Source organism: Ranitomeya variabilis, chromosome 4, assembly GCF_051348905.1.
Source record: "Ranitomeya variabilis isolate aRanVar5 chromosome 4, aRanVar5.hap1, whole genome shotgun sequence".
NCBI classification, from domain to species: Eukaryota; Metazoa; Chordata; class Amphibia; order Anura; family Dendrobatidae; genus Ranitomeya; species Ranitomeya variabilis.
In genome coordinates, this window is record NC_135235.1 from 217,940,363 (window position 1) to 217,964,681 (window position 24,319).

The window sequence follows — 24,319 nt, forward strand, 5'->3', positions numbered from 1 at the left end:
CATGTCATCGATGTAGAGGCTGGAAGGGGACTTGACAGCAGAGCAAGATTTGGTGAGATGAGTTTTACATTTTTTTTCAATTATTTTCTAAGACCTTCTAAAATGATTTACTCAACCAACAACCCTTGTAAAGTCTTTGTGAGCCATATTAGAAGTAATTACAAGCTCCGAGGCGATGTAATACAGCAGCCATACAAATTTATAGGGGCCACATTATATCTTGAATTTCATACACCGGTGTACTGATTAAAAAAAATGTGGTTATGCTACGTCAGATGTTTTCTTAGAGTTTCATTGTAATGTGGTCATATAGAGGCACTATATGGTAGCCCATGAAATTCCAAAATATGTGCAAATTCTAAATATGTCCATTTATCTTAGATATTGGTCATCCTAAGGGTACCGTCACACAGTGCCATTTTGATCGCTACGACGGTACGATTCGTGACGTTCTAGCGATATCGTTACGATATCGCAGTGTCTGACACGCAGCAGCGATCAGGGATCCTGCTGAGAATCGTACGTCGTAGCAGATCGTTTGGAACTTTCTTTCATCGCTTGATCACCCGCTGACATCGCTGGATCGTTGTGTGTGACACCGATCCAGCGATGTGTTCGCTTGTAACCAGGGTAAACATCGGGTAACTAAGCGCAGGGCCGCGCTTAGTAACCCGATGTTTACCGTGGTTACCAGCGTAAACGTAAAAAAAACAAACAGTACATACTCACATTCCGGTGTCTGTCCTCCGGCGTCTCAGCTTCTCTGCACTGTGAGCGCCTGCCGGCCGGAAAGCGAGCACAGCGGTGACGTCACCGCTGTGCTTTCCGGCTGGCACAGACACAGTGGAGAGAAGCAGAACGCCGGGGGACAGACACCGGAATGTAAGTATGTACTGTTTGTTTTTTTTACGTTTACGCTGGTAACCAGGGTAAACATCGGGTTACTAAGCGCGGCCCTGCGCTTAGTAACCCGATGTTTACCCTGGTTACCCGGGGACTTCGGCATCGCTCCAGCGCCGTGATTGCAAAGTGTGACCGCAGTCTACGACGCTGGAGCGATAATCATATGACGCTGCGACGTCACGGATCGTGCCGTCGTAGCGATGAAAATGGCACTGTGTGACGGTACCCTAAGGGCTCGTGCAGATGACCGTATTTTCAGTTCAATTGAGATCCGACAAAACATCAGATAGCACTTGGGCCAATGTTATTCTATGTGGCCTTGCATATGTCTGACTTTTTTCAAAGCATGCACAATTTGCACCTGATATTTGGATCGCACTCGGCCATGCAAGTCACAGAGTCTGACAGAATGGAGAAGATGGAGACTTTTTTTCCATTTTCTAATTGGAGGAAATCTGATCATACTCTGATCAGTGGCTGACAGGAAATACGGTGGTGTGAACCTAGTCCAATGCTTTGTCGGACAACTACCTGTCCCACACATCCCCCATGTAGATGCACTATTGAGTCAGCCAAGTGTGCATTTGGCCACAGACTATCTCTGAGGGGAACAAAGGCATTGAGTATTTTAATTCAACATGCCCGGTCCTCTTCTTGACATCCTTTGTCAGGGGTGGCCTCCACACTTATTAGATGGTCCTATGGTTCTGTCGAAAACTTATGCTCAACTTGGAGATTCTAGTGAATAGATACTCTGGCCCAGTTTATCCTCCCTACATAAAAAAAAAAAAATAATTTAGTGGGGTGGGGGATTAAGAGGGTAATTTCTCTATACTTCATTAACCCAATTTATCATTAATTATGTGTGCATGTCCTCATTAGGGGTGTCTGCTCACTCTCCATTACATCCAATACCGAGACACCATTCATCCATGACTAACCAGTATTTTATTAGCTGAAGGGCAGGATGACCTTCTAGATATTGTATCTCTAGGCCGTGGTAAATTTCTAAACCTTAAGAGAAATAGATTTGTATGAAAAATGAAGGAGTCGCTAGGAAGAGAAGAGGGTAGAAGTTTAAAAAATTATTCTAGGAGACGATATGCTATTCCTGGTATCCCAAACAGATCAGAGCTGCTTACTAATTTTGTTTTTGTTATCTGGTATTTAATACTGATTTGGAAAGAATCAACTTTTTGAAAATCTCAACTAATCTCGGTCTTTGGACTGGAGAGGTGGCCATGTGCTTGTCATCAGGTCTAATTCAGTCTAATGTCTGTGAATGAGGAGACTTCTTGTCATTGATAGTGATGGGGTTCTGGAGTTGGACTAGCCTTTCAGAGTATATTACATTGTGCTCTGACTCTGCCATGATAGTGAGGCCCAGAAGGAACATAATGCTCTTATGGGTAGTTCAAGTAGCCTGTATTCTGACTTTTTTTCTAGTTTCTCTTTACAGTAGAGAGAGCACCATAACTGCTTAATTGCCAAAATCTTGACTACTCCCCCCCCCCCACACACACACACCTCTTTCTTCTTTCTTACTGTTCCACCATTTTTTAATGAGGCGGAGTTCAGACATTGGTGAACACAGTCCAAATACAGTTTGTGGTGTCTAGACTGGCTGTGAGTCTCCTCACCTGAACTACAAGGCTTCATAGACAAGTATGAGGCTGTCCTATTTAAGTCAGGAGACCCAAGGTCGATATGGACATCGCGGTCCATACTCAAATGATGATACATTCATTTCTGAATGAGGTCTAAAGCTGTGCAATGAGATGGTCTCCCAACGTAGACATAGGTTCAGTCTATGAAGTCCAAAAGTGTGTCCTTTAGGTCTTTGTTGGGGTGGTATGCTACACTATATCTTTTCTGCTGGATAGAGAAGTGTGGCCAGTGGCTGACGTGATGGTGTGTGCCTATATAGGTGCATAAATGAGGTGGAAAGACTCGTTAGTGGGTCAACATTGACTTTTAGGATTGCTAATTTCAATAAATGGCACTAGGGTTCAAGTCCTCTTCCTCTCATAAGAGACAATTTGCAAATATAGTTGCATACAGTATATCGAAGGTAAGGGCCAGGGAATATTTTCTGAATATTTCCTACATATACCTCTGATATATAGCCATAATGTGATGTGAACAGAGTCTTAGCTGAACAAGGTGGATATATATCCAAACGCTGGAGTGATGACTTCTACGGGCACTATAGTGGCTGTCATTAGAGGTAGTCGCTCAGCTCCATTACCAAGACCGAGTTTCTTTTATACATACAGAGTGATAAACTCATTAGTTTTTCATGTTGGTCTCACAGAGGATGAGTTATTTTAATTAATTGTAAAATGAGAACATTTCTGAGATGTTTTATGTCCACGTGGTCAAATGTGTGGAAAGCAAATTCACACTTCTTGGAGCTCAGTCAGCAATTACCAAGGATCCAACAATTACAGTAACTGTTTAGCTGAGTCGTCTCTGGAATCCCATTGTTCAGAAACAAAGACTTCTGTCCACCGATAAGAAGCAGCGAGCCTGCAAAAAAGCTCAGCCAACTTCATTTTATCCCTGGGCTCATTCTTTGCCGCAATCTCGGGTTGAAATTTTGGAATACGAAGCTTCATACAAGTCTTAAATGTAACCTGTCAGAAGGTTGTCCCTCAAGACCAGAGCTTCTAAGGACCTCTTTTGAGACTGCAAGACTACGAGGTAGTGGTGGTGCTTTGAGGTGGGGGGGAATCGTCTTATGGTTCTCTTTAAGGTACGCAAAATATATTAGAGCGATGTCCCTACACAGGCAAACGGAAGTGTCTGGAAACAAACTAATTGTTTCCATCCTGTGCCTATATCATGCCAAGAAATTAACGAACGATATGGTTGGCTCAACTGGGCTTTTCAAGTAAAGGTCTGGAATGAGGAGATCTAATCGAGGACATGTTTCCTTTTAACATTCCAATTAGAAGATTTTTCTGCTAAACAGGGAGTAGACATTTGTTCTGAGAATTTTTTTTTTTTTTTTGGCGGATCCAAGTGCAATGAACTTATAAGACTCTCAAACAAAGTAGCATTTAGAGGACACCTCTCTAGGAGCTGACCAACAAACTTCCCTTGTCCCACATGGATGACAACGTCTAGTACTAAACCGTTCATAGAAACTATCCATCTCAAAAATGGATGTCGATATGGATCCTACTGGCCATTTTTGAACTTGAGATGAACATTTTAGCTGAGAATTTTTCAGTTGTTGACATCACTCTAGTTTTTATGACCCATGTTCATTGCTTTATTGTTCCTTGCAAGAGAGAAGCGTGAGAAGAAAAGGATGTTAATATACCGGAATTTTAAAAAAATCATGAAAAATGGTGCTAGTAAAAGAGAAGAGTGTTTACACGATTTTGTTTGCCAACCCACTACTAATCATCTCCTGCCTCCGAGGTTTGGGCAAGGTTGGATGATCTCATAGGTTAGGCCATGACAAGCCCCAAATAATTAATTTCGGCCTACTGCGGAAGTGAGGAAGCAGTTAATGGCACAATCTGGCCGCTATCTAACTGTGGATTATGGAGGCAGAATGTAGAGTGTGGAGATTACCCTCTTCCTAATAGCTGCTCGCTTTAATGCTATTTGTGGAAATCCTCTGGAAGTAGTGAAATAAACATTAGGTATAAACCCGGGTGTAGCAAGAGATGGATACGTTTGCCCATCAGAAGCAATGGTTTTCTTCCTGCATAATAATGCCTTTCGTCCCTCCGTGCCAGATAAATTATTTGTTCTTAATTTGTTTGGTAGTCAGCCAAATCTTTTAGCTTTCTCCAGGCTGTTGTGGTTACGCTTCCGTTAACCGTCTCTCCGCCGCAGGCATTCGAAACGCAAACACTGCAGGCATCTGTCTAAAGCAAAGTCTGCCTTTAACCAAGGGAAAAAAATACTAAATCTAACAACGGTCTGAGAAGCACAAGATGAAAAATAATAATAATAATAATAATAATAATAAAAAAAAATGTAAAAGAAAAATGTAGTTGGTAACCAGATGGTAGAGATAAGAGTTGGAGGGGAGAGAGAAATGTTACACCTTGGGGGCACAATACAGGATTTCAAAAAAAGGGTTCTGCTTTTATGATGTTGGAAGAGACGGAAGCAAAATAAGGGAATGGTGTGTCAGACCACTTCGAGCAGGGCACGGGAGCGCCACTCTTACTGGGGACCCAGGACGCCACAGGTATCTCAGACACTGCAGGTCCAGCACTCCTTGTGCTACAATACTGTTGGAGACTCGCAGACCCGCCATCCCCCTTCTTCTAGGGACAACTTATCATACTCGGCACGGTTGTGCCACCATTCCAGGACACAGCAGGTCCAGCACTTTTGGTGCGACATTACTATTGGGGGCACATAAACCCGCCATCCCCCTTCATCCAAGTGCACCATATCGAACTTGGCATGGATGTGCCACTATTCCAGGACACCGCAGGCCCAGCAATCTTGGTACTACTCTACTCCAGGCAGCACATAAATCCGCCTTCTCCCCTCATCATAGCACACTACATCCTACTGGACACGGGAGTGCCGCCTTTATATGTTTTCCAGGATACTACAGGCCCATCACGGATGTTACGGCCATTTCCCTTGATTTTCTACTACTAATTAGGATTCCCACATCCTCTCCACTCCTTCTATCAAGTGACAGGATTTATATTAAAGGGATTGTCCTCCTGCTCTCCTCCTTCGCCATTTATGTACGCACCTCTTTAAACCAAGTAACCTTATGTATAAGACCCTGGTGAGTCGAAACGTTGGGTTGGTGTCGTTGTATGCATACTGCTCTTACTACCCTGTGGCAACTTTTTTTGTTATGTCAATAAATCTGTTGAACACTTTTGCATCATACAAAGTCTGAGTGTGCGGTATTCTTCGATATATGACTTTTTGGGCCACACGGTCCGTTCTACCAGCACCTCCATTATTTTGACCTGAGTGCACACCATTATTCTCCTCTATAAGACCCACAATAGCACCAGGGTGGACCTATAGAAACTGCATTGGGGTGCAGGAACTTTGATTCATCTGCCCATTGTTCACAGAGGTGTTTTCTGTTGGTGTTCATAAATGAGTTTTTCAAATGCAAACTGCTTCAGGGAACGATTCTTTTTTAGGGGAAGTTCTTCCTTGAAGAAGTTTCGCAAGAGGCTTTTTTTTTTTCAGCGCTTAGTTCCTGGTTTGGAGCATATTCCATCACGATCTGCTTCAAAGAAGTGACATGTAGTTTTTCTTTTCGGTCAGGAATTTTTCAAAGCCTCCCGAAAGGAGCTCGTCTGCTTAAAACTAACAAAAATAATCGCGTGATATTGACCTCGCTCACCCTCACCTCTCCCCCCGGCCTCTCTCTCTTTCTCCCCCCGGCGCCTTTCTCTCTTTCTCCCCCCCGGCGCCTCTCTCTTTCTCCCCCCTGGCGCCTCTCTCTCTTTCTCCCCACGGCCTCTCTCTCTTTCTCCCCACGGCCTCTCTCTCTTTCTCCCCACGGCCTCCCTCTCTTTCCCCCCACGGCCTCGCTCGCCCTCTCTTCTCTCCCAGCCTCACTTGCCTCTCTCCCGGCTGCTCTCTCCTCTCTCCCAGCCTCGCTCGCCTTCGCCTCTCTCCCAGCCTCGCTTGCTTCTCTCCCGGCCGCCCCCGCCTCTTTCTCGGCTGCTCTCGCCTCTCTCCCGGCCACTCTCGCTTTTTTCCCTGCCGCCCTCGCATTCTCCTCTCTCCCTGCCGCCCTCGCCTCCCTCCTGGCCTCTCTCGCCCTTGACTCCCTCCTGGCCTTCTGCTCGCCTTTGGCTGTAGTGGGGTGAGTTTACTTCTGCCAGAAATATAAGACAAAACTTATTTTATTATGTGCTAATATTTTTCAAAATTCTTACTAAGCACCAATTTTTTTTTACAAAATTTAAAACCATTTCCTTCGCTTATGCAACCTATACAAATCTGTAATAAAATATGAATGAGGTTGTTGGCGTTACTTTTTGTATTTCTTCATTGTATCGCCCCCAATGCTGGCGGGATGATTGACGGGTCTTTCCACCTCTTGTCAACCTTGAATTCCTATCAAAATGAATAATAACACATGAAAAATTTAAATATATTGGGGGAAAAATTAGAAAATACCAACCCCTCCCATAGAGGCGTAAATTGAAGCTTTCGGGGCCGCAATACAAAATTTGTGACTTGCCTCCCAAATACCATGTGCCATCTAGAATATATATGTTTAAGCCTCTCAGTATCTGGGGCAGATCCTAAATTATTGTGCCCCTTCCTGTCCTTAATTTTTAGTGGGTTTTATGTAGATATCACAAGTTTTAGGCCTCAATTTCTCCTCTCTGTATTTACTTTCCTCACTTTTCACCATTTATGATTCCAAGTTGCCCTTTTTCTACCTCAGACTCCATTTTGTTTTCTCGCTAGCGCACCATCCATCATCTCGCCCTGCGTCCTGCTCGGCCCCGCTCACTCTGTATCTCTCGCCCGCTCCGTCTCTTTGGGACACGCTATCTATCACCGCTCAGGACACAAGTAAACAGCCTTTAGCCGGCTCGCCGCGGCTGTAAACTTTAGTTATTAATGATCACATCGAGTTCTGGAGAGAGAGAAAAAAAAAAAAAAAAGATGAGAGAAGGCAAACCTGACCCTGCTATTCTCCCAGAACTGCCAAGCGGTCTGACAGCGGTCTGTCATCCTGATTAAAAACGACCACACCGCCGTGAAAGTGGCTTAACTTACGATATAAAAATGGTAAAATAGACGTGCACCATATGAATAAGAGGCGCCGCCATTTTAACTCGTATGATAGAATTGCCATAAAGCAAGTTGCAGATTTTTTTATTAACGGCAGCCATTTTGTCATAAAATCCTGGCATTTCATTAGGATGTGTATCATGTGACTTCCCCCTTTCTGCTAACCAACCAATCACACTGCAGCTTTAATTTTGCCAGAGTAGAATTTGAATTCAAAGCTGTGCCGTGATTGGTTGCTATAGACAACAACTCTTTTGCTGTGTCCTACTTAGAAAACAAACATGGCTGCCGCCTATACTCACTAATTACAGCCTTAAATACACATTCTTGGTGCTTTTTAAATATTTTTTTTAAAAATTTTTAGCTTCCTGGAGAATATATTAAAGAATATATAACCATTTTGGCAACAGACCTGGATTTCCATCCTCCCCCTCGCTCATTACGTGAGATATCTGCTAAGTCCGCCATTGCCATCTGTATAAAAGACCGTAATAAAGGAAAGAAATACGGTAAATATCTCAATGCTAGCTGAAGTCACACATTTCTAATGACAGACATATGTTCGGCACAGATAATGAGAGCGTAATACTGAAATTCTGCCGCCCTGAAAAACGTTCTGACCTCTATACTACATTACCCTAAATGCCGCTAATTGCTGGTAATGGCTAACAGCACGAAGTTGTCCAAAGTTATCATAAGTTGTAATTATATATTGATATACTGAGAACTTGCCGTTTAGTGTATACAGCTCATGTGCAGAGCAATGTGTCTCCGTGGTTACCGGCTCCTAACAAGTCCTGTGATTCCACAGTGAAACTCTCTAATACCTCTGTTCACGAGAGGAAGAGGTAGGCGGTTGTAGGCAATCCCATGGGGGGATATGACTTTAGTGGTCCCATAGTAGGGCATGCCATCGATATATCGCTGAGGAATGGCGCTCTTGTTGCAGCTGCTCACATCCTTTTTCTTGCTCCTGTCTCCTGTTTCTAACACACGAGCCCCTGATTCATTCTTTAGTACGACTCGTCAAGTTTAATAACTGGTGCATGCTATTTAATGAATTAGGCACATCTTGCACCTGCTTTTGACTTTGCCAGAAATGTTACTCTAGTCAGGGACTAGAGTACAGTTCTGTCCTAATTTTATGAATTTGTCAGGCAGGCTTCAACAATGGGGTTACTTTGAAAACGCTGATGGATTGGCAAAAAAACAAAAAAAAAAACTAACTGTACTCGCCTCTTGGATCTGCATCGCTCCATTTTCACTGGCCACAATGTCATGTGACAGATGAGATGCAGCCAATCAGTGGCAGCTGTGACAACTGCAGCCTTCACATCCTGCCCGACTAAGGCTGGTTTCACATTTGCTGTCGAGTCCGCAGCGTTTCGGACGCATACATCCGCATGTGTCTTCATTTCTTATCTTTAACATTGTAGACGCGTGTGCATGTGTTTGCATGCGTTCACCTGTGTTTGCTTACACATGCAGTTTTTTGCGGTGTGCAGCGAGGCACAGCTAATGCAACATGTTGCAATTTTGGAGCCGGCAAATTTCCGTCAAATATGCGCATGTGGATGAGTGCGTTAAAAAAACGCATTACTGTCTGGGAACACCATGCGTACGCATGTCTTTGCTTATGCATGCGTTCGATGCACTTGCGTACTTCATACTGCGCATGTCCAGGAACTGATTTAGACACGTCCTCCTGGAAATATCAAGCACATGCGCATAAAAAGTGCAAAAGCATGTAAAAACACATACAAACGCGTGCAAACGCTGCATTTTTTTTGCCATCATGCGTAAGCTGATGCAGATAAAAACACTGCGTTATCATGCGTTTGCAGGCATTTTTGTTTGCGGTTGCGGACAATACACTGCGGACTCAACCGCAAATGTGATTAGAACTCTTTTTTTTTCTTGCTTTTTTTCATTTTTACTCTCCCTGTTCCTTTCTCCTTCTTGCTTTTTTGTCGCTTTCTTTCTTTCTCACTTTCTTTTTCTTGCTTTCATTGTCTTTCTTGCTTTCTTTCTTTGTCACTCACTTTCTATCTCGCTTTCTCTCGCTTTCTATCTCGCTTTCTTTCTCGCTTTATTTAACGCTTTTTTTTGTCTCTTTCTTTCTTGCTTTCTTTGTTGCTTTCTTTCTTTGTTGTTTTCGCTCGCTTTCTTGCTTTCTTTGTCGCGGTCTTTGCCACGGTCTTTGCCGCTGTCTTTCTTTGCCGCGGTCTTTCTTTGCCGCGGTCTTTTTGTCGCTGTCTTTCTTTGTCGCTTTCTCTCGCTCTTGCTTTATCTCGCTTTTTGTCGCTTTTTTATTTTTCTTTCTTTCTCTCTTCCCTTCTCTCTCTTCCCTTCTTTCTTTATTCTCTCTCTTTCCTCTCTCTTTCCTCTTTCCCCTCTCTTTTCTCTCTTCTCTTTCATTTCTCTCTTTCCCCTCTGTCTTTCCTCTGTCTTTCCTCTGTCTTTCCTCTGTCTTTCCTCTGTCTTTCCTCTGTCTTTCCTCGCTCTTTCCTCGCTCTTTCCTCGCTCTTTCCTCTCTCTCTTCCCTTCACTCTTTCCTCTCTCCATGCACAAACGCATGTAAAAACGCGTGCAAACGCTGCATTTTTTTTGCCATCATGCGTAAGCTGATGTGGATAAAAAACGCTACGTTATCATGCGTTTGCAGGCATTTTTGTTTGCGGTTGCAGACGATACGCTGCGGACTCAACCGCAAATGTGAAACCAGCCTAAGAACTTTTTTTTTTTCTTGCTTTCTCTCATTTTCACTCTCCCTGTTTCTTTTTCCTTCTCACTTCTTTGTCGCTTTCTTTCGTTCTCACTTTCTTTTTCTTGCTTTCTTTGTCTCTCGCTTTCTTTGTCACTCGCTTTCTCTTGCTTTCTCTCTCGCTTTATTTAACGCTTTCTTTGTCTTTCTCGCTTTCTTTCTTGCTTTCTTTGTCGTTTTCTCTCGCTTTCTTGCTTTCTTTGTCGCTGTCTTTCTTTGTTGCGGTCATTGTCGCGGTCTTTCTTTGTCACTTCCTCTCTTGCTTTCTTTATCTCTCTTTCTTTATCTCGCTTTTTTTCTTTCTCTTCCCTTCTCTCTCTTCCTTTCTCTCTCTTTCCTCTTTCGTCTCTTTCCTCTCTCTTTCCTCTCTCTCTTTCCTCTCTCTTTCCTCTCTCTCCTCTCTCTTTCCTCTTTTTCCTCTCTCTCTCTCTCTCTCTCTCTCTCTCTCTCTCTCTCTCTCTCTCTCCCTTCTTGCTCTCTCACTTTCCCCTTCTCTCTTTCCTCTCTTGCATATTTTTTTTTCATTCCTCAATCACAAACTTTAAATGTAGTAGAACCCCCCTTTTATTTTTAATCCCTTTATCCACTTTATCCTTGAATTTAATGTCTTGTTACATAGTCATATCAATATTTTATGTTATGTTCCATTTTATGGTATTTTTTTATGTGTGCTGTGCAAATGTAATTTACATTTTCTTTCACACATTTTGCTCTGCGTAATTTAATATTTTATTACACCATTCTGTTATTCTTATCACTATTTTTACAATCTATATTTGAATTTCCCCCTCCACCCATCATTCCCATAGATTCCTGCTGAACAGTGCAGTCGCTCCTGTCGCCCTCCTATTAGCAGGCCGTGTGCCAGGGAGGTTATTCAGCAGTCAACATTAAGGCAATTATATGGGTTATGGAAGAGCTCTACTGTCGATACATTCCTGCGAGCGATATATTTACTAGTGCGGTGGGGATACATTGCCAGATCTGGACTGATTGAATAACAGACCCTTTGTGAGCCGCCATTTCCAAAGGGGGCCTGATTTCAAGTCATTTTATTCATTAGCGGAGGAGGAGGAATCCCATTTGCAATCGTTTGCATGAAAATAATTTGTGCAAATTTATTCTGGCGCCGTGCCACCACCTAAATCCCAGTTATATATTTATGCATATTATCCAAATTGTAAAAAAAATTGTTAAAAATTTTTATTTGTATTCGACATGTGCAGTCCGGCTAAGTATGATGTATCCGGATGCTTTCCACCTGTCGTGCCATCTTGCGAGCAGGCCTATGTTTTGTATTTTAATGGGACGTATCACATCCCAGTTCACAGCCTCCAGTTACTTTGATGCCACTTAGCACCTGTCCATCATGCTTCGGAGATCACGTCTGCGCCACTTTGATAATCAAGATGCAGAAATTGCTTAAAAGACCTAGCGATAGGCGTTTATTATTTGCTCATTAAGTGGACCCTCGGGCAATTAATGGATTAAATAATTAGGTGGAAAGCATTGTTTTTATTTTTTATGCTTTTTTTTTTAAATATATTTTGTGTTCTCTTCTTATTATGTTTTCTCCGATCCTCCAGGATGCCAGTGTGCCTATGCCTATACTGCAATTATCCCATAGTCCTAGGGCGCCAACCTCCTCCATATGCCAGCCCCTCCTGTTCCACGGGGCGATGAGCCATTGAATTTCTGCAGAATAGGGCTGAAATCAGGGTACAATTGTGGCTGATTGCAGCTGTTTATTGCAGCGTGGACGCTGTAATTCCTGGCAGGTGCTCAGGCTTAGAAATACTGAATGGGATTATGGGAATTTTTTTTTTTTTGGAGGGTGAGGTCATTGCATTTAAAGATAAATGGTATCGCATTCGTAAACCTTTCAGCTAAGATACGATTCCTTTTTATGCTCTTGAGATATTAACACCTTGCAGCGATTTCCTCTTCAGCGCTGGGTGATATAATAATACTGCCAGCCTGTAATGTAAGTAATGGCATATATTTTGGTACACTGTTATTCTCCTGGTGTAAGGAGATGGACATATTGCCATGTTCCTCCTTGAAGAACAAGTGTATTATTATATTTTGTGATGTGAATAGTGATATGCGTTAATGATGTTTGTGTATTAATCTGTATTGTTAGTGACGAAGCTGTGTTCTGCCCAGCAACAGGTAAATGGGAAAGTGATAGTTGAGTTTGGGGCTGGCCCAGAGTGGGAGGGGTTAAGTTGAAGGAACAGAGACAGTTTCCTGTTAGATCAGTGTTTCTCAACTCCAGTCCTCAAGACTCACCAATAGGTCATGTTTTCAGGATTTCCTTAGTATTGCATAGGTTATGGAATTAATGCTTGACCAAGTGAGCAAATTATCACCTGGGCAATACCAAGGAAATCCTGAAAACATGACATGTTGGTGGGTCTAGAGGACTGGAGTTAAGAAACAGTGTGTTAAGACATTAGAAAGGGTCCAGAGTGCGCAGAAGGCAGACCTAAGGTCTGATCAATGCTGCATGACGTGGGTGTCCCTAATATGAGAGGAGACTAAGATAAAGATAGTTAGATCCTAGGAGAAAGTAAAAGAAAAGTGACCGAAAGAACCAAGTGATCGAACGTAGATTGGTCAAGTCTTATTACACCAAGCAATATGGCCCAAAATTTATAACTCCAAGGTAACGGGCCTAGACGGGACAAAGTACATAAGCCGAAGAGTGTGCCCCGGGTGGGAGTTCCAGATAGTCAGAGACAGAAAAGATAAGTACCAGCCATAGTGGCAAAGTAGCTCCCCTAAGGGGAATAGGATGCGGAACTTCGGGTTGAGAATAGGACTCTTGCTAACTGGACTGTAGTACTGAGCTGGGCTGTGGTGAAGTCGATAGGAATGGTGAAAATTTAAGACAAATGAGAAAAGAAGAAGGAATTTGTGTGAAAAATGTTCCATAGGAAACGTTCATCAAGTTGTGTATCGGCCATCTACTGTATATAACCTCCCTCCAAGTAATCGTTGAGTAAAAAGTTTATTTTTGACTGGTGGTCTCCCTCAATGAACTGTCAAACATCTAGTCCTGGCCAGCCTAAGTTATCGGTTACATGCGGTCTCCAAGGGCGTAGTGCCCCCATAGCACAAGTGAAAACACCCAGCCAGGACCCCCACCATCATGTAACGTGTCGGGGCAGAAGAGATTAGTAACTTGCCCACTGCAACCATCCCGCATCACGTTACACTGGGACAGCCACTTAGCTACTGGTCCTTATGCCCTTGGTACCTGTCGTTTGTGCCTATCAAAGACAGTAGTGTGCTTTGTACAATGAATAAATGTTTTATTTCGGTACAATTTTTTTTTGGGGGGGGAAGGGTGTGTTTCTCCTTGTGGAGACAGCTGGTTATTTTGTTTGCAGGGCTAGACATTGGCTTATTGAGTAGCCACCTCCAGTGGTGACACTAGATAGACCACTTTATTCCTCATTTGATGCATTTATGCCCTATAGTGTAGGCACAGGGCATGATCCAGCCTAATGTTTCCCCTTACAACATGTACAGCCATAATATGCCATCATACATATGGTTCTTCTATAGTCGCACGCTATTATAGTACAGTGTTTCCTCCTTGGAGAAGATACCACTGTATACCTCAAACATCAGCATTAAGAACAAAGAATTGGGCATGTTGAAATCCAACTTGCCTGATCCTTCTTTACCCTGACTTCAGCCATCGGCGGAAATGATGGGACACCACCATGCTGTCTGGATGGTCATTCCAGAATTGGTGGCTTTGCCCTGACTTCATTTATCGGGAGAAATGTTGGGACACCACCATGCTCTTTGGATGGTCGTTCCAGAATTGATGGCTTTGGCTTACTTTCATGAATGATTAGTAACATAGTAACATAGTTATTAAGGTTGAAGGAAGACTTTAAGTCCATCTAGTTCAACCCATAGCCTAACATGCCCTAACATGTTGATCCAGGGGAAGGCAAAAAAAACCCATGTGGTAAGAGTAAGCTCCACCATGGGGAAAAAAATTCCTTCCCGACCCCACATACGGCAATCAGACTAGTTCCCTGGATCAACGCCCTATCAAAGAATCTAATATATATACCCTGTAACATTATACTTTTCCAGGAAGGTATCCAGTCCCCTCTTAAATTTAAGTAATGACTCACTCATTACAACATCATACGGCAGAGAGTTCCATAGTCTCACTGCTCTTACAGTAAAAAATCCGCGTCTATTATTATGCTTAAACCTTCTTTCCTCCAGACGTAGAGGATGCCCCCTTGTCCCTGTCACCGGTCTATGATTAAAAAGATCATCAGAAAGGTCTTTGTACTGTCCCCTCATATATTTATACATTAACATAAGATCACCCCTTAGCTTTCGTTTTTCCAAACTAAACAGCCTCAAGTGTAATAACCTATCTTGGTATTGCAGACCCCCCAGTCCTCTAATAAACTTGGTCGCTCTTCTCTGCACCCGCTCCAGTTCAGCTACGTCTTTCTTATACACCGGAGACCAGAACTGTGCACAGTATTCTAAGTGTGGTCGAACTAGTGACTTGTATAGAGGTAAAATTATGTTCTCCTCATGAGCATCTATGCCTTTTTTTAATACATCCCATTATTTTATTTGCCTTTGTAGCAGCTGCCTGACACTGGCCACTGAATATGAGTTTGTCATCCACCCATACACCCAGGTCTTTTTCATTGACGGTTTTGCCCAGAGTTTTAGAATTAAGCACATAGTTATACATCTTATTCCTTCTACCCAAGTGCATGACCTTACATTTATCCCCATTAAAGCTCATTTGCCATTTATCAGCCCAAGCTTCTAGTTTACATAAATCATCCTGTAATATAAAATTGTCCTCCTCTGTATTGATTACCCTGCAGAGTTTAGTGTCATCTGCAAATATTGAAATTCTACTCTGAATGCCCCCTACAAGGTCATTAATAAATATGTTAAAAAGAAGAGGGCCTAATACTGACCCCTGTGGTACCCCACTGCTAACCGCGACCGAGTCCGAATGTGCTCCATTAATAACCACCCTTTGTTTCCTGTCCCTGAGCCAGCTCTCAATCCACTTACACATATTTTCCCCTATCCCCATTATTCTCATTTTATGTAACAACCTTTTGTGTGGCACCGTATCAAAAGCTTTTGAAAAGTCCATATACACTACATCCACTGGGTTCCCTTGGTCCAGTCCGGAACTTACCTCTTCATAGAAGCTGATCAAATTAGTCTGACATGAACGGTCCCTAGTAAACCCGTGCTGATACTGGGTCATGAGGTTATTCCTCTTCAGATACTCCAGTATAGCATCCCTTAGAATGCCCTCCAGGATTTTACCCACAGTAGAAGTTAAACTTACTGGCCTATAATTACCGAGTTCAGTTTTTGTCCCCTTTTTGAATATTGGCACCACATTTGCTATACGCCAGTCCTGTGGTACAGACCCTGTTATTATGGACTCTTTAAAGATTAAAAATAATGGTCTATCAATGACTGTACTTAATTCCTGCAGTACTCGGGGGTGTATCCCATCCGGGCCCGGAGATTTGTCAATTTTTGTGATTTTTAGACGCCGCCGTACTTCCTGCTGGGTTAAGCAGGTAACCTTTAATTGGGAATTTTTATCACTAGTCATATTGGCTGCCATGGGATTTTCTTTTGTAAATACTGATGAAAAAAAGTCATTTAGCATATTGGCTTTTTCCTCATCCTCATCCACCATTTCACCCAGACTATTTTTAAGGGGGCCAACACTATCATTTTTTAGTTTCTTACGATTTATGTAGTTAAAGAATATTTTGGGATTATTTTTGCTCTCTCTGGCAATGAGTCTCTCTGTCTCAATCTTTGCTGCCTTGATTTGCTTTTTACAGAATTTATTTAATTTTCTGTATTTATTTAATGCCTCCTCACTACCTACTTCCTTTAATTCTCTAAATGCTTTCTTTTTGTCCCTTATTGCGCCCCTTACAGCTCTATTTAGCCATATTGGTTTCCTCCTATTTCTAGCATGTTTATTCCCATACGGTATATACTGTGCACAGGTCCTATCCAGGATGCTAATAAACGTCTCCCATTTTCTTTGTGTATTTTTATGCCTCAGGATATCGTCCCAGTTAATTGCACCAAGATCCTCTCTCATCCGTTGGAAATTTGCCCTCCTGAAGTTTAGTGTCCTTGTCACCCCTCTACTACACATCTTATTAAAGGAGACATAAAAACTTATTATTTTGTGATCACTATTCCCCAAGTGACCCCCAACCCTTATATTTGATATGCGGTCTGGCCTGTTGGTTAATATTAGGTCTAGCAGTGCCCCCCCTTCTTGTGTCCTGAACCAGTTGTGAAAGGTAATTGTCTCTAATAGTTGTCAAAAACCGATTACCTTTACTGGAACTGCAGGTTTCTGTTCCCCAATCTATTTCAGGGTAGTTGAAGTCCCCCATAATAATGACTTCTCCTTGAGTCGCTGCTTCATCTATTTGCTTTACGAGGATATTCTCCATTGCTTCCATTATTTTTGGAGATTTATAACAAACCCCTATCAGTAATTTATTATTTTTTCCCCCTCCCCTTATCTCCACCCACAGGGACTCTACATTTTCATTAGATTCGCCTATATTATCACGCCGGATGGGTTTTAAGGTCGATTTTACATAGACACACCCCACCCACTCGCTTATCTGTATGGTCATTTCTGAAAAGGCTATAACCCTGCAAGTTAACAGCCCAGTCATGGCTCTCATCCAGCCATGTTTCAGATATCCCCACCATGTCATAATTATGCTCCAACAACATTAATTCTAATTCGTCCATTTTGTTGGCGAGGCTTCTAGCATTAGTATACATGCACTTGATGTTCCTCTCTGTACCTCTATTCTTTCTTAAATTATTAACTGTTCTAACCCCACCCCCCATGCCACCACCACCCCCAACTTCCTTATTTGTGCCCAGGTCTCTATCTGCACTATCTTCCCCTCCTATAAAATGAATACCCTCCCCCCCAATCCCTAGTTTAAACACTCCTCCAACCTTCTAACCATTTTCTCCCCCAGCACAGCTGCACCTTCCCCATTGAGGTGCAGCCCGTCCCTAGCGTAGAGCCTGTAGCCAACTGAGAAGTCGGCCCAGTTCTGCAGGAACCCAAACCCCTCCTTCCGACACCAATTCTTGAGCCACTTATTAACCTCCCTAATCTCCCGTTGCCTTTCTGGCGTGGCACGTGGTACAGGCAGTATTTAGGAAAATACCACGTTGGAGGTCCTTGCTTTCAGCTTGCAGCCTAATTCCCTGAAATCATCTTTAAGGACCTTCCACCTACCTCTAACTTTGTCATTTGTGCCAATGTGCACCATGACCGCTGGGTCCTCACCAGCCCCTCCCAATAACCTGTCAACCCGATCAGCGATGTGTCGGACTCGAGCGCCAGGTAGGCAGCACACCGTCCGACGATCCCTGTCTTTGTGACAGATTGCCCTATCTGTTCCCCTGATAATTGAGTCCCCCACTACCAGCACCTGTCTGGCCTGCCCTGCTCTCCTATTTCCCTCCTTACTGGAGCAGTCACTCCTCCGGCTTTCAGAGGACATGCCTGGCTGCAGCAGTGCTACCCCTGTACTGGCACCCCCTCATCTGCCAACTTAGCAAACTTATTGGGGTGTGCCAGATCAGGACTAGCCTCCCTGGCACTCTTCCCTCTACCCCGCCTTCTATCTGTCACCCAGCTAACTGCCTCACTGTCCTGCAGCTCCATCCTACCATTCCCCCCTCATCTATCCCATTGAGCGTCTGCTCAGTGAGCAGAAGACTCCTCTCCATATTGTCTATGGATCTCAGTGTTGCCAGCTGCAAATTTAGATCCAGAATCTGGGCTTCCAAATGCACAATGTGCTCACATCTCGCACAGCAGTATGCACCCTCGACCGGCTGATCAAGGACTGCATACATGTGGCAAGATGTGCACTGGATGGCATTAACAATAGTGGAGCACATTTCCTAATTGGGATTGCACCACACAAACGTTAGTTAAAAATAAATACAAAGTATTAAAAAAAAAAAAAAAACAAAACAAAACAAAAAAAACAGACAGCAATTCCTCCCTTGGAAACTCCCTGATTCCAAAGTCACTGAATCACAAGTCACACTTACCGCCGTCCACACTTACGCTCAGGTCACACTCAGCTAGCTCACACTCGCTATGCTGAAGATTTATAGATTTTTTTTTTCTCTCTCTCTCTATTTCCCTTCAACAATAAGCCACCTTGCTGTTCAAATGCACTTTAGTCTCCTAAATAATATTTCTCGTAGCTCCACCTTGTAAAAAAAAGAAAATGCAAACCTTACGAGAACTGTGCAGAGAAAGTTTTGTTAGCTGAGGGATGAGCAATTACCGCTGTGTGGATTTCTGCTCGTCACCGGTTTCTGAGGATAACCTAGTCTGCTCAGTGCCCTGTGCTTTCTCGTCACGTACCATCTGAAAAGTTCTTTGTGTTAGAATTCTTCTCCCTCTCCAGCATCCAAGTTGCTCTTTTTCCTCCCAGTTGTCCCCTGGGGACTCTTCATTCTTCATGGATTTTATTGCTGTTGCTACTGGAAGGATACGTTGTACATCTCTGAAAGCTTCTTCTTCCTGCTCTTCTTAATTCCATCTCCCGTTAGCTTTGTTTTTAGATTTTATTTTTCTGCACAAACCCAGAGCGCTCTTCACGGCAAATTAATAACCATGTCATATGGTGATGTATACCACTCGGAATTGGCTCATGCTGGACATTTTTCTTAGCCGTTCTATGTAACCTGAAGTTTGGTTTCTGCTACAGAACTAAAAGTTCCAGCATGATAATTCCTGTTCTGGCCAAAGTTCGACCCTCGCTGCTCAATGCTGACCGCACACAGTGAGAAAATTACATTACGATCAGTCAATTGGCCCCATATGGCAATGTGTATGGTCATGGAATGACCTCACGCTGCTATTAATCAAGCGACAGTCAATCTGGTAATTGGAGTTACTTCGCTGGATTTCTAGGAAGTCCTCCGGAGGACCCTCACCCCTTGCTCATATGGCTGTATTTTTAGTCTCAGCTGTGCCTGTATATTGCTTGCCAAAAGGAAAAAGACATCTATCCCATTAGAGGAAAGTGCTAAAATCTGGGTTTTTCTAGCAAAAAAAGGCAAAATTTGTATGATTGAGCACTAAATGCCCAGAGACAAATGGTAAAATGCCAAAACTGTTCTTACCGGACATGTCCATGTTTGAGGACCATTTTATCTTTATATATAGACAATAGTGATGAGAGAATGTGCTCGGATTAGGGGTCATCAGAGCATGCTCATGTGCTAACCAAGTGACTTTGGCGTGCTCGAAAAATATATGTTCGAAAATGAATAGACTCTGATGGGTTTGGACGAATCAATGGATAAAGGGGCTAGCGGGTCGAGATATTGAAGAAATTGTCAAGTTCAGTGGAGGAAGCCTGATAATATAGGGTTGTCTCACAGCCAAAAGTGTTGGATACTTTACCAGGATCAATGGCGGTCTCAATGCTGGAGGTATATGAGAGTGTCCTACAAGACGAGTTACTTCATACACTCAAGTACTACGAGTATGAAAAGGACGACATAGTGTTCCAGCAGGACAACACAAAGAATATGTTGAGATTGGCGAAGAAATGGTTCAGTGACCATGGAGTAGAGGTGCTGAATTGGGCTTCACAGTCCCCAAACCTCAATCCAATTGAACACTTGTGGGTAGAGATGAAGAAAAAGCTATATACAGACCCAAGTGAGGCGACCAGTATGCACCAACTTTGGGAACGTGTAGAAGATCTGGCATCAGAGGTCAGTCGAGACATGCTTGAATCTGAAAGCCAAAGGTGGATTTACAAAATAATAAAAATTAAAATTTAGATGTTTAGGAACAAACCAGTAACAATGCAGTGACATGACAATAATCTGCATAACTAGTCACATGCTAAATAATTACAAGTCAAATTTATTTATGAGATATCCAAGATGATTGTCTATAAAATGATGGTAGTCTCACGATCAAAGCTGTAGTGCATGGTGAGATATGGAGTCTGAAGGTCAGAAAGTCAAACCTGTTTTGGTCGTCTGTGTACATTCTGAATTATACCCCAGAGCTGCAGTCACTGTGTACATACATTACATTACTAATCCTGAGATACCTCCTGTATTATACTTCAGAGCTGCAGTCACTATTCTGCTGGTGCAGTCACTGTGTCCATACATTACATTACTGATCCTGCATTACATCCTGTATTATACCCCAGAGCTGCACTCACTATTCTGCTGGTACAGTCACTGTGAACATACATTACATTACTGTTCCTGTACTGATCCTGCGTTACATCCTGTATTATACCCCAGAGCTGCACTCACTATTCTGCTGGTGCATGCACTGTGTACATACATTACATTACTGATCTTGAGTTACATCCTGTATTACACTGTGTTCCAAATTATTAAGCAAATAATATTTCCTCATATTTTCTCTAAATTACCTATCTGAATTGCAGTCATTGTTATTTTCCAGTCATCTACTATTCTAGTATAATTGCAATGTTTTGGAACAAACTGCCTATGAAAACAGTATCTTTTTAAAAACAAATTAACAATCAAAATGCATGAAGTTATAAGCATTATCAGCTTATTACTAAATGAAATCAAACAGTTTTCAAGTGAACATTTTATTCTAGGCGATGTTACATTTGCATATAGGACCCCTTGTTCGAAAGAAGCTTCTGAACTCTCTCGTCCATTGAATTTGTCAGTTTTTGGATGGTTTCTGCTCCAATTGTTTTGCATGTGGACAGAATACCCTCCCAGAGCTGTTGCTTAGATGTGAACTGCCTCCCGCCATCATAGACACTCCTTTTGATGATGCTCCAGAGGTTCTCAATGGGGTTGAGGTCAGGGGAAGATGGTGGCCACACCATAAGTTTGTCCTCTTTTATGCCCATAGCAGCCAGAGATGCAGATGTGTTTTTTGCAGCATGAGACGGTGCATTATCATGCAATGAAAATGATCTTGCTGCGGAAAGCACGGTTCTTCCTCTTGAACCATGGCAGGAAGTGTTGTTTTAGAAACTTCACATAGATTATGGAGTTCATCTTTACCCCTTCAGGGATCATAAAGGGGCCGACAATCTCTCTCCCCATGATTCCAGCCCAAAACATTACTCCACCTCCTCCTTGTTGGCGCCTTAGCCGTGTTTTCATGGGGTGTCCATCAACCAGCCATCCTCCACTCCATCCATCTGGACCATCGAGAGTTGCACGGAACTCATCGGTGAACAAAACAGTTTGGAAGTCAGTCTTCATGTATCGTTTGGCCCACTGGAGCCGTTTCTGCTTGTGTGCAGTGGATGGAGGTGGTCGACAGGATGGCTTACGCACAGCTGCAAATCTCTGAAGGACCCTGCATCTTGTTGTTCTGGGGACTGCATCTTGTTGTTCTGGGGACGTTGGAGGCACCACCAGCTTCAAAAACTTGTCTGCTGCTATGACAAGGCATTTTTGCTGCTGCTCTTTTAACCTTACGCAATTGCCTGTTGGAAAGAGTCCTCAATTTTTCCTTATCACCACGCACACGTGTGTGCTGGGAATCAGCTACATACTTCTTGATTGTGCGATGATCATGATGAAGTGTCTTGGCAATGTTGATTGTAGTCATGCCTTGACCTAAATACTCCACAATTTGTTGCTTCTCAGCAGCCGACACATCCTTTTTCTTTCCCGTTTTGGCAAAAAATGTAGGATGCTTAATAATGTGGAACAGCCTTCGTAAGTAGTCTTGCCTTTATTTGGACACACCTGCCAAACTAATGTGCACAGGTATCTGCAATTGCTTTCAGTGAAATAAAGAGCCCTGTCACACATCACCATCAGTTTAAATGACAAACAAAAAAATTCTAACCTTATCACTCATAAACTCTTTGTGCATAATAATTTGGAACACAGTGTATACCTCAGAGCTGCACTCAGTATTCTGCTGGTGCAGTCACTGTGTACATACATTACATTGCTGATCCTGAGTTACATCCTGTATTATACTCCAGAACTGCACTCAGTATTCTGCTGGTGCAGTCACTGTGTACATACATTACATTACTGATCCTGAGTTACATCCTGTATTATACTCCAGAACTGCACTCACTATTCTGCTCGTGCAGTCACTGTGTACATACATTACATTACTGATCCTCAGTTACCTAGTTACCTCCTGTATTATAACCCAGAGCTGCACTCACTATTCTGCTGGTACAGTCACTGTGTACATACTGTACATTACATTACTGATCCTGAGTTACATCCTGTATTATACCCCAGAGCTGCACTCACTATTCTGCTGATCATCAGTAGAAGCAAATAACCCTTCCTGATTCTCTGACTTTACATAATACAGTGGGACAGATTTTTCTGCCAATTTGGGAAAATAATGAACCGTTGCTCAGCAAACTTTATGGAACCACCAGAGTCTTATTTCAGAATCTAGACTGTCCACTTCTATACAGCAGTCCACATTCTGCTGAAGGATTGGTGAGACAGCTATTTCAACTTGAATGAGCTGCAGTATGAGACTCTGCCTACTGACAAAGGTGGCGCTGTTTTCCATAATTTTTTTTTTAAAAAGCGGGCTTATCCCTTTTTTATGTTGCACCTTTAATACTTAAGTATTCAGACTCGCTCGGTGCAGATCTAAGCCTCTATTTCTATTACATGATATTTCTGGTTTCCTCAGCAACTGCTTCCTTTTACCTAGTGCTTACTTCTGCTTGTTGTTCCTCACGTTCTCCAACCTCACATTGTTATAAGCTATAATTTCTAAGCCTTTATAATAACAATTGGAAGTGTAATATGTGTACAGGTAAAGTGCTGAAATTTCTGTAATTCTCTAATTATGCTATAAAATCTGCGATCTATTGGATGGTGTGTACACAAACAAGAACCTGGTTCCCAACTATCCCTAATATGCCAAGTGAAGCCGCCTACAGGAGCTAGGACAATGGAAAGCCGTTCTATGTCTCCAAGTATCCTAGAGCCTACAGGAGACGCTTTCAACTATGCAAGAATCGCGGAGAAATCTATATATATAATTGTCTAAAGGGTACTTCCGTCTTTCTGTCCGCAACTTCCGTAACGGAAATCCCGCGTCGCTGATTGGTCTCGCCAGCTGCCTGTCATGGCTGCTGCAACCAATCAGCGATGGGCACCGTCCGATTAGTCCCTCCCTACTCCCCTGCAGTCAGTGCCCGGCGTCCGCATACTCCCCGCAGTCACCGCTCACACAGGGTTAATGCCAGTGGTAACGGACCGCGTTATGCCACGGGTAACGCACCCTGTTATCGCTGCTATTAACCCTGTGTGTCCCCAACTTTTCACTATTGATGCTGCCTATGCAGCATCAATAGTAAAAAGATGTAATGTTAAAAATAATAAAAAAACAAAAAACCTGCTATTCTCACCTTCCGTCGAGGCGCGCGCAGCTGCCGCCAGCTTCCGTTCCCAGAGATGCATTGTGAAATTACCCAGAAGACTTAGCGGTCTCGCGACCGCTAAGTCATCTGGGTAATTTCGCAATGCATCCTGGGAACGGAAGACGGCAGCAGCCGCGCGCGCATCGCCAGAGCTTTGCTGGATCGCGGCGGGTGAGTATATAACTATTTTTTATTTTAATTATTTTTTTTTTTAACAGGGATATGGTGCTCACACTGCTGTATACTATCTGGGCTGTGTTATATACCGCGTGGCTGCTATATACGTGGCCAGTGTTAGATACTATGTGGGCTGTGTTTTGTACTGCGTGGGCTGTGCTATATATTACGTGGGCATTGTTATATACTGCGTGGGCTGTGTTATATA

General features: G+C 43.0%; 2 protein-coding genes and 1 long non-coding RNA gene across 4 annotated transcripts in view; 1 reads left to right on the top strand and 2 right to left on the bottom strand.

The window, feature by feature from the left end:
- The window catches only part of CADM4 (cell adhesion molecule 4), a 337,519-nt gene that overhangs the window by 57,010 nt on the left and 256,190 nt on the right, over positions 1 to 24,319 (top strand). The window lies entirely within an intron of this gene.
- LOC143768652 (uncharacterized) lies at positions 1,328 to 8,036 on the bottom strand. Of its 2 annotated transcripts, XR_013213984.1 has the most exons (4): positions 7,654 to 8,036; positions 7,311 to 7,510; positions 6,897 to 6,978; positions 1,328 to 1,676 (listed from the first exon to the last, which is right to left on the bottom strand). It is a non-coding gene; the product is annotated as an uncharacterized LOC143768652 (long non-coding RNA). The 2 variants fall into 2 exon arrangements; XR_013213983.1 differs by lacking the exon at positions 1,328 to 1,676 and having other exon boundaries at positions 6,749 to 6,978.
- LOC143766959 (uncharacterized) lies at positions 9,110 to 19,010 on the bottom strand. Its single transcript, XM_077254978.1, is given in 3 exon segments — positions 9,110 to 10,204; positions 10,566 to 10,764; positions 18,832 to 19,010. Coding segments are annotated over 3 exon segments (825 nt in total). The 3' UTR covers positions 9,110 to 9,757.